Source organism: Aristolochia californica, unplaced genomic scaffold, assembly GCF_029961685.1.
Source record: "Aristolochia californica isolate CCGP_79_NKW_82.1479 unplaced genomic scaffold, dmAriCali1.0.hap1 SCAF_12, whole genome shotgun sequence".
In the NCBI taxonomy this organism is placed as follows: domain Eukaryota; kingdom Viridiplantae; phylum Streptophyta; class Magnoliopsida; order Piperales; family Aristolochiaceae; genus Aristolochia; species Aristolochia californica.
Window position 1 is genome coordinate 20765102 of NW_027181793.1, and position 10918 is coordinate 20776019.

At 36.4% G+C, this 10918-nt stretch overlaps 1 protein-coding gene across 2 annotated transcripts; it reads left to right on the top strand.

Annotated features, from left to right (window-relative positions):
* The first annotated feature begins 708 nt into the window (after nucleotides 1-708).
* Nucleotides 709-10208, top strand: LOC137945225 (lysine--tRNA ligase). 2 transcript variants are annotated; one of them, XM_068791002.1, is made up of 17 exons: nucleotides 709-855; nucleotides 942-1017; nucleotides 2155-2223; nucleotides 2318-2483; nucleotides 2574-2667; nucleotides 3806-3891; nucleotides 5610-5728; nucleotides 5806-5868; nucleotides 6052-6177; nucleotides 6285-6567; nucleotides 7065-7161; nucleotides 7255-7411; nucleotides 7493-7636; nucleotides 7743-7811; nucleotides 8800-8943; nucleotides 9519-9610; nucleotides 9889-10208. In XM_068791002.1, the coding sequence occupies exons 1-16, from the start codon at nucleotides 773-775 to the stop codon at nucleotides 9582-9584; spliced, it is 1842 nt and encodes a 613-aa protein (XP_068647103.1). In that variant the 5' UTR covers nucleotides 709-772; the 3' UTR covers nucleotides 9585-9610; nucleotides 9889-10208. The 2 variants fall into 2 exon arrangements, with proteins under 2 accessions (XP_068647103.1, XP_068647102.1); XM_068791001.1 differs by having other exon boundaries at nucleotides 9519-9570; nucleotides 9889-10207.
* The last annotated feature ends 710 nt before the right edge of the window (nucleotides 10209-10918 follow it).

A 10918-nucleotide genomic window follows, 5' to 3' on the forward strand; every position in this document is an offset into this window, starting at 1 on the left:
TGTCTAGGTCATAATTTAGTAAAATTTAGATTTAGGTCAAATGGTGGCTAACCAAACCAGGTTTATCAATTCAATAGGTCAATTTACTTGGGCAAACCAAGCAACTAAATCACCATATGAGTGGTAGTTTGGTTTAATTAAAATTAAAAAAAATGATTATTAATGAGTTTGTTATGATCCTCGGTCAAGTGCTTAATTTTCCGCTACTTATCAAGCCGGTTTTTTTTATAGTATTTACTATGTGTTTAACATTTGGTATCAAAACCTGTGAATGTCAGCTCATAACGAACGAGCTTGTTGAGCATGTAAACTGTTATTATGATCCTAAGTTAAGTGTTTGGTTTTTCGCTATCTACTATATCGGTCTTTTGGCTAGTATTGGTTAAGTGCTTAATAGAGTTATAGTTCCCAAAATAATATATATTTGATAGAAAATTTTATAATTCCATTGTATAGGAGTAATTTGGTAAGCTTAGCCAAAATTAAATGTGGCAATGAGATCATAAGTGTCTTTTTTGTGGAGAAAGTTGAAGTTATAGGGTTGTTTTATATAATGTTAATTTATAAGAATATATTTGTTATTTTCGACAAAGAAGAAAGAGAAAATGGGCCACTTCAAGACTCTATCTTACCGTCCATCATTTCTCTGCCTGATCTGTGACATTCATTTTCTCTCCGTGCCTCGTCTAAGCGAAAACCCTACTAAAGCCCGTTTTCTTTTGATTCCTCACAACGTTGGAATCCTCGCAAAGCCGGAGAGAGAGCTTCTGTCATGGAAGAGGAAGCGGCTTCGGCGGTCTCGAACCTCAAAATGGATGCATCTCCTGCTCCTGCGGCCGATGCTCTAAGCAAAAAGTGCGTTTCTGTGAAGGGGAAGGTCCTCATTTTTGCCGAATCATTTTTTTTTTAGCTTAATTTAGTTTCTTTCACTTGTTTTACAGTGCACTAAAGAGAGAAGCGAAAATGAAGCAGAAAGAGGAGGAAAGGCGTCTCAAAGAGGAGGAAAAGAAGAAGAAGGTGCATTCATTTCTATAAACATGGCCTCCTAATTCAATTTTTTATTTTTGTTTTCATTTGATCGATTGGATCTTTCAATTGTTCCGACCTGGTTAACTCTTGATGTGGGTAGTTGTGTCTTTTCATCAGCCCCCTACATTGAACTGTTTAGGTACTTGTTTAGTGAGCTTGCTACTTCTTTGACTTGTTTTATTTCTCTTTTAAGTAAACGAATAATGCTTAGGCCTGATTTTTTTGTTTAGTTACTTCCTTTTTTGAAAAAAAAATGATTACTAAGTTATTTAGTTTGGTACAACGGAAAAGAAAAAAGGAGAGTCCTAACAGAATGTACATTAACTCCACTTATGATACCTCCCCTCAAAAGTGTTTTCCCTTTGCTTTTAATAATTGCGAATTGTTTCATTAATAAGAAGCAAGGCTCTCGCTGAGTTGTGAAAGACTCCTCTGCCAGCAGAAAAAAAGGGAGGGTGCTTCCATTCAGGGTTTCCCATATTGGATTTCCGATCCGATATATAATGGAAACCTCAAAATACATTATGTATCGGAGATGTCAGAATTCGATATATATTGGAAACATCAAAATTCGATAGATATCGGAGACCTCAAAATCCCATATATATCAGAGACCTCAAAATCCCATATATATTGGAGACCTCAAAGTCCAATACGTATTGGATGTATCAGCCGATACACTCCCCTTATATCGGTCTATATTGGCTGATACGGGGTGTATCTGATACATATCAGCCGATATCTGATGCATATTGTTGATGTGAGCACCACTGCTTCCACTTCTAAGTGTTGTGGAAGAGGTCCTCTTCTGTAACTGTTTGCCAATGGAACCACATTTTTAGTCCAATATATGTGATAGATTTTATGGCGGGATTTACATCTGTCATTCTTTTTGGAAGACAGTGACAAGGATTATTAAGAGACAGATATAGATACTCTTTACACTTCTGTTTTACTGTTACTGAATAATATTCATCTTTATTGTCGAGGTTCTATTATCTGCATGAAAGGTGCAAGCTATGCATTTTCTGTCAGAAAATAATTGGGTGCCATTGGATTCTCTCTAGGCTTTTTCATTTCTGTGTTGTTTGATTTCATATCCTAATAAATTGTAAAATCCGTCAGACTGCAGAAATGGCTGCCTCAAAGGCTCAAAAACCACAAGCCGTCGATGAGGAAGACATGGACCCAACGGTTGGTAACTTCTCTTTCCTGATTAAACTTCTTTTTCTCCCTTGAGTTTTCCATGGCAAATGATAACAGTAGTTCTTAACCATCATTTCTGCAGCAATACCTTGAAAATAGGCTGAAAGCCCTGGCAACCAAAAAAGCAGCTGGAGTAAACCCATATCCTCATAAATTTCATGTTTCCATGTCAATTCCTGAGTATGTTGGCAAGTATGGGATCTTAAATAGTGGTGATCATCTTGAGGATGTGAATGTCTCATTGGCTGGTATTGTTTATAATGCTATTCTTTTTTTCCTTTTTTTTTTTTCTCCTATCTCATTAACTTTTTAAAAGTTTCATAATTTATTTTATATAGGTAGGATAATGATCAAGCGTACTTCTTCTTCCAAGCTTTTCTTCTACGATCTGTATGGTGGTGGTATTAAAGTTCAAGTCATGGTGGATGCGAGGTATCAACTGTATTAGTTTTTTGCCATACAGCTCTATGATTTGGTAGATGCTGTGATACCTTTATAAGAAACAGTGCACAGTTTTTTCCTAATCTGTGAAAATTTTCTAATCGAAGTTCTCATTTAATTGCTTGATTTCTAATTTTTGTTTAGTCATCAAAAAACACTTTTTGAGGACCATAAGTGAGCATGGCTGTTTAGAGGCATACTTTCCAGTTTGATTTGATTTTAGTTGCATAGTTGTACTGTCCAAACGTTTAAAAATTTAGTTATAGAAGCTCAAGTTTTAATTGGATTGTGAATGAATCTCTATTACCTACTTTTTGATCATGGAACATGTGAAGTTAGGTCCAAGGCTCATCCAAAAATGAGTAGCCAAGTTAGGAAGCCTCTTTCGTAACTAATAGACTCAAGATATTTGTACTCACTAATCCATGTGGGACTATTCCTTAACACTCCCCCTCACGTGTAGGTTTTCTTTTGTGGTTCTACATGTGGATAATTTGCGTGGAGGCCCACATATGAGTACCTGCTCTGATACCATGTGAAGTTGGGTCCAAGGCCCATCCCAAAATGACTAGCCAACTTAGGAAACCTCTTTCCCAACTAATAAACTCAAAATTTTTGTACTCACTAATCCATTTGGAACTATTCCTTAACAGAGCATATAATGTCATTCTCTTTGTAGGTATTAGAAAGCTCCAACTGATAAGTAATGTTGAATTTCTTTTTCCCATTGAGATATTGGCAGTACAATCCTTTCATATGTTTTCGTTCAACTTATTTTTTTAGCAGCATCTTTCTAGTCTTATCCATTTACGTTTATTCTTCCTTAGAAAGGTAACAAGATGAAAAAGGTGCATAATAGGTCTGTTTTTTAATTTTCTGGGAGCATATCATTTTCATGATATTAAAAGATTCCTTATGTTTTCCCAATATATGTGAAGTTCACCAGGCTAAGTTCTCATGTGCTTTTATCTGTATGCCATTCTTAATTTTCCAAATAGCTTAAAAATTGGCTTACTTTTTAAAAAAAGTTTATCAAGACTGAAATGATTTTTGGGTGCAAAAGAAAATGCTTCGGTGATCTCTGTCCTTCCTGCACGAACCTTTTAGTTCAATTGTTGCTGTGTAACAGGAACTCAGACATGGATGAAGCTGAATTTTCAAGATACCATTCTAGTGTCAAGCGAGGCGATATTGTTGGTGTTTCTGGATTTCCAGGTTATTGTTTTGATACTTTCATGTTACTCATCTAATTCTATGTTTATAATATATTCTTAAAAATTCGTTTAATTCTCTGTAGCCTGCATTGTCATATCAAGATCTTTATAAGTAGTTTATACCATTCTTGTATTATATAGCATGGTTGGTATGTTATCGAACAGTGTGAGTGTTTGATTTTTGTACTTTTTGATAGTTTTATATACTAAAAGAGTTGATTTGTTCCTAATTGGTTTGATAGTTTTATATACTGACAAAGTTGATTTGTTCCTAATTGTTTGTTCTATTTCTTGTTGTTGTTTGGGAATTGGAGTTGTCTTGTCAAGGGGACTCCTAATTGAAGTGGCATCTCATGCTCGCTATGATTTGCTTGTGATTTAGAAGTTAAAACACTTAAGGTTACTGCTACCAACCAAAGTCACCATAAAAACATAGTGGCTGTCTTATTATTGCTAAAACTTAGGTGGCTACTGAAGCAGTAGGGTGTCAAACCTGTTCAACTGGGTTTGCTGGTTGATAAGACAACATAAATATCCATTCATTGTACTCTCGATTTTGTTAGACTTCAGAACAATGTTCCTTCAGTCTTAAGTCTGAAATCATTTTTGATACATATAAAGGAGAGAACACAGAAGCCAAATCTTATGAGGAAGTTGGGGCTGATGTCTTCAAACTTCCCCAAAGAAGCCTATCTATTCGATCTCCTTAATTAATAACTCTCTGTCCTGAACGGGTGATGTTAGCTTGATGCACTTTGGTAACTATGCTTTACATGTAAATCCATCAAAGATATGCAAATAAAATAAGGTAAATAAGAAAAGATAATATGTTAAGTTTCTCTTTGCCTTGTTGCTTTTCTTTTTTTCAAGTTTGTTCCTCCTTACTGCACAATTTTTTTCAATCCATCAAAAAAAGACTTGCATTATGATGGGCTGCTATAGCAACTAAACATTGATCACATATCTTCAGCCCTTTCTGTACAATACCACACAACAGGCTCTTCCAAAAGATACCTATTCTAAATATTGATGAAAGGACTAATGCATAAGCCCCCAAGAGCCTCCAAGAAGTGAGGATAAGGTAGATTGATTTGCCTTCAATTTTTAGAAAATTGGGTGGAGCCTCCAGTAGTTGGACGTTAAAAATGGAGCAGGTTAGACAGACATAGTGAGGAAATGAAAGAATCTTGATGAGAGAAATATAGAATTCACTTATGCTGATGACAGTTAGGTACTGGCTATTGTAGTGACTAGAAATGGAAGAGTAGAATTTGCAGTCATTACTACAAGGGGAGGAAGAAATGGATTTGAATCTGGACAGTTGTGCTTGAAAGAGAGATGAAAGGACTTCCTATTTCTTTACTTCTAATCTGGTCCTGTTAAGGGTTGGATGGTTCACAGGCAAATTTATTGTCCTGCTCAATGTATTCTTTTTCCCTCTTAATTCTGACTTTATCCTCGTTAAAGACAACAGAGCCTCTGGTTCCAGTTGAACCCATTTCATCTAATAGGTGGATCATTTCTTACAATGGTGGGTCATTTAGCTTATAGTGATGTTGGAATCACTTCTGATTGGTTCAACTGGTTTGTCTGGTCCAGTTTTTATGAGTGGGTTATTTGGCTTAGAATGTGGTTCCAATTACACACCTTGTCTTTTTTGTCATGTTATATCATTCACCATTCAAAAAGTTAGATGACTCTGAACTTGTCCTGTTACAGGGAAGAGTAAACGCGGAGAACTTAGCATTTTTCCTAGATCATTTGCCGTGCTCTCACCATGTCTCCACATGTTGCCAAGGCAGAAGATGGGCCCTGGTACAGATAATGTTCAAGCAAAGGTTTGTGTCTTTTTGTCTATAAGCATTGCTTTGACTCTATGGATTCGCAGGCTGATGGATTTTTCATTGGTTTACAGAAAAATGAAGTCTGGACCCCGGGAAAACCCCGAAACCCTGAGAACTACATCTTAAGAGATCAGGTTCCACATTTAAATTGAACATTTATTTTCTATTTAAGGATTGTCTTATCTGAATAATGGGGAGAGTTGATTGTTTCTGAGCCTAATTACGGAATGCCATGTTAAGGATGTATGCAATGTCGCTAAATCAACCCATAAGAGTTGATTTGCTGTTTTTTAAGATAAATATTTATTTGATTGTAGGAAACAAGATTTCGCCAGCGTTATTTGGATCTGATGGTGAATATGGAAGTTCGAGAAATATTCAGGACACGAGCCAAGATCATTTCGTATATAAGACGTTTCCTTGATAATATTGGGTTTTTGGAGGTCTCTCTCTCTATATATATATGTATATTATATTTCAAACTGGAATGAGGATTGTTATGTATCTTCCTGCCTTCATGTTTGTTGTGGCATCTGTTTTCTTGTCTCAGGTAGAAACTCCAATGATGAACATGATTGCTGGTGGAGCGGCAGCAAAGCCATTTGTTACACACCATAATGATTTGAACATGAAATTATTCATGCGGATTGCACCTGAGCTTTATCTTAAAACGTTGGTTGTTGGTGGGCTAGATCGAGTCTATGAAATTGGGAAATTATTTCGAAATGAGGGGATTGATTTGACCCATAATCCAGAGTTCACTGCATGCGAGTTCTATATGGCATTTGCAGATTACAATGACTTGATGGAACTGACTGAGCAAATGTTATCTGGTAATTGTTGTAAAACACAATTCCGTTTTTGTTGTTTTTCCATTGATAGTTGTCAGTGACCCCCAGCGGCCACACCAATGGTTCAACATCTATTTGCTTGACTATGTGTGTTATTTGACACCTGCCAGATGGTTCCATGTGTCTTAATGATTAATGATATGGCTGCTTTGTTAGGAACTGTTAGCACTTTCAGTATTCAATTGTTGTGGTTGTTATGGTTGCATGGACCTTTCCAGTGCACACTCCAAAAATGATTCTGTCTTGTGTTGGCTCTTGTTGTCCGATTTGGTTTTGCTTGTCATGGTTGCATTGACCTCTCCAGTGCACAATCTAAAAATGATTCTGTCATGTGTTAGCTCTTGTTGCTCTATTCTTTCTGGGGTTTTGGTTTATGAATGTTTATTTCTTGCCTTTTGTCCTTAATTCTTGGAGTTATCTCGGCATTTCGGTTGCATGTTTCCTCTCTGGGTTTTATATGACTAGTTTAACTGAAACAGGTATGGTCAAGGAGATCACTGGTGGTTACAAAATTCAATTGCATTCAGATGGATTGGATAAGGATCCAATAGAGATTGACTTCACTCCGCCTTTCAAGTGTGTGCCACAATTTGAGTAATAGAATATTTATTGGTCTCTTCTGACCTTTGTGAAGGGAAATTATTGATTGCATTATGTGGATTGCTACAGGAGGATTGACATGATTAAGGGGTTAGAAAATGTGGCAAATCTCAACATTCCAAAGGATCTTTCAAGTGATGCTGCAAACAAGTATTTATTGGAAGCTTGTGCAAGGTTTGATGTTAACTGTCCTCCTCCTCAGACAACAACTCGGTTATTGGACAAGGTCTCTCTCTCTCTCTCTCTCTCTCTCTCCCCATCTATCTATCTATGGGTTTTAAATGTCATGAGGTTTTCTGGATGACAGCTTGTGGGGCACTTTTTGGAGGAGACGTGTGTGAATCCGACATTTATCATAAACCATCCTGAGATAATGAGTCCATTGGCAAAGTGGCATAGAACTCTACCTGGTTTGACAGAACGTTTTGAATTGTTTATAAATAAGCGTGAGGTTAGATACTATTGTTTTCATTTGTTACTGTTTTTTGTCTCTTGTGCCTTTTGGCTGTCTACATCCTGTTCTCTTGCTTTCTAGTTACCTTGTTTGGATTGTTCAGGTATGCAATGCATATACGGAATTGAATGACCCTGTGGTACAACGTGAGCGTTTTGTGGAACAATTGAAGGTATCTGATGGACCCTTTTTTTTTTTAATTTAAATTCATTGTATTTGCTGATGTTGAAGTTCTATTCTGAAAATTTATTGGTACACTATGTTGTTGCAGAATATAACTGAAAAATGCCCACTTTTGAGCCACACACAACAAATTAGATGAGCTAGTCTGATGCACTTTGTTATCTTTTTTTCTTCTGCCTACAGAAACCATTACTTTTTTGTTTGACACACTTCGTGTTTGTTTAACAACCTTCTGTCTTTTTGTGTGGCTTATTAGCTAGTAGCGAAGTTATTTTATTTTATTTGAAAGTTGTCTCACCTTTAAGTACAATAACCGGTGCTTTTTCAGACTACATTATTCTGGTAGGTAGCTTCTGGTTGCAAAATCTTGGATATATAGTCGCATCTGAAATGTTAGACCTCGGAAGTCAACTACTTTGTTGACAAAACACTCTTCTCTCTTAGTAGTTTTTTTTTATATCATAGATTTCTGTAATACCTCCCATATTCTTACTTCGTCGCCATCATTTCGCTTTGTGGAATCTGATATTCCTTTATACATCAGGTCACTCGCATTCTCTCTATGGTCCATGACATTGTTGGACATGAATCAGGTTTGGCTGATTGAGCCAGTCCTAAGCCTGGTCTGATCTTCAGAAATCCTGAAAACCAGATTTTTGGTGAAACTGGTTGGTTGATTGGATCACCGTTATTTGGTTGACTGGATAACATTTATTTATTTTTTCAGTTATTAGAATTAGAAGAATGATGATGATGTTTTTTAAATTGTTAAATATACAAAAATTGTGATATGAGACTATTAAAAAAATGTTAATAAGATTCTTTTGGTGAAATGGTAGCATTAACCTGGGCCCAACCCAGTTGAACTGGTTTAGCCTCGGGCTGGTTTTCTTTTCAAGCTTGTGATTCAAGGTGCTGTTGCTTGGTCTAGAAAGCATCACAGGAAAACTTTTTCTCAAGTTTGGTTTTGGTTCCAGGATCGGCAATCTGGTGATGATGAGGCCATGGCATTGGATGAAAGTTTCTGCACAGCTCTGGAGTATGGATTAGCCCCCACTGGTGGTTGGGGGATGGGAATTGATCGTATTGCAATGTTGCTAACCGATTCTCAGAATATCAAGGTAAGCATCTTATTTATTGTTTACTTTTCTGTAGAGGCCCTTGTGCCTTTTCCTGGTAAATAACATTAGATATGGATCCTGCTAAGCGAATTATTAGAGCTTTCTCTGTCATTTGGCTAATATTTTACACAGCTTTGATTGCTCATATTGATGTGGGCAAGCAAAGTGCAGTTGCTTCTGTTCCTTAAGGTGTGTGATGATCCAAACTGAAAGAGATTAGGACACTTTTCTGCACTTTATAGAGCTAAGCACATGGTAGGCCACTGCCTTTAGAAACATGCAAAATGGGCATTTGAGAAAGAAATGGATTCACAAATGGGATCCGATAGCCCTGAGTGCTTGAAAGCACTTGAAAGTCGGCATATTCAACACATCTTATACTGCCAGAGCTTGGTGCACTTCAATGTACTTTCCAGTAACAATAAAGCTACCATTTACTTGCCTCCTGCCAAACCTGAATTTTAGATTGTCCTACTCATGTCGATGTTATAGTCTTGGCTGTTGTTCCAAGCCCACCGCCAAAAGGAATATTCTATGTTGATGGATACTAATCAAAGGTCTATTTTCTGGAGCAGGAAGTGCTTCTATTTCCTGCCATGAAGCCCCAAGATGAACCTCCAACCAAAGGTAGCATTTCCTGAGCAGCCCAACTGATGATTTTTTCTCAGTGAGATTACTCAAAGCTCTTCTGGTTTTCATGCTCTACTTAATTGACGTGGCACGAAGCAAATGATAATTAAAAGATAATTCCTTTTGTGCATGTGTTTCATTTAGCAAGATTAAGCCTTGAGGGATGGTTTGAGGGGTACTAAATCGATCTCATCACATTTAATGTGGTGGCAGATTCCAAATTTGAGCAGTATTATATGGAAGACATCAAATAGAAGGTGCCTTTATGCAGGATAATTTTGACTTGATATATTTTTCTTTGTTTTTCCTTTGTAGGTGCTTCATCTTAGTACTGGAGAGAAGGTTGGAGTTTTCTGCTCTAGCAGGCAATTGGACCACACATTTCTAATATTGCATTTGTTATTATCATTATCATTCGTTAACCTAGGTTTTGATAGCTGAAGTTCATGAGGGTATTGCTTATTTGCCTTGTCACTGATTTATATGTCAATGTTGTAATTTAGACAAATGATAAACTTTATTTACCGAAAAGCACTGGTAAGATTTATAGAAGGTGTTGGTTGAGATTTAACTTCTGTTTTTCCAGGAGGTTGAATAGTTAATTTTTTGCCGGATTGCTGATTATGAGTATTATGATTTGGGTTTTTATCGAAAACCTAATCCCATAACAATGGATACAAGTGTATCAAATTGCCATATCTTGTGCCTATTTCCATTGTTTTAACTGTTCAAAGTCATGAAAGCTGAGTTACTATTTTTATATTTGATACAAAGAATCAGGGAAATGTACTTTTAATCGTTGTATTTGCATATATTAACATGATATGGAGAACATGTACTACTAACTTTTTGCAATTAAACAAAAAAGATAAAAAATTGGTTGAACTGGATTCAATTGAGTTCAAAGTCGGAAAACCCTAACCAACAAGCAAAATTATCTTATGAGGCTTCTTATATTAGAGAACCTATTGGCAATCTAATGAAGATCCTGGTCTTCGCTAGAACTCCATCTCCTACTGTGATAAATTTAATGAACTCCTAAGCACTCATTCAAGTTTTCTACAACAACAGAAAAAGGGTAACAAATCATTGCTTGCTACTCTAAGAAGCCCGGAAAGAATAGAGGCTAAAAGAGATATAATAGATGAAAGCGGAAGAAGAGAGCAGGGAGAAGAAAATTAGATAGAGATTGATGAGCTTTTTAATTGCAAATTTGTTCTTTATAGATGATTTGAAGTGAAAAGAGTGCTTAGGAGAGACTTTCGCTCTAGTAATCATTCTTGTTTGACATAAAATAGAAATCACTTTAAAAGAAGTAATTTTACCCTACCAAAATAGAGTTGTT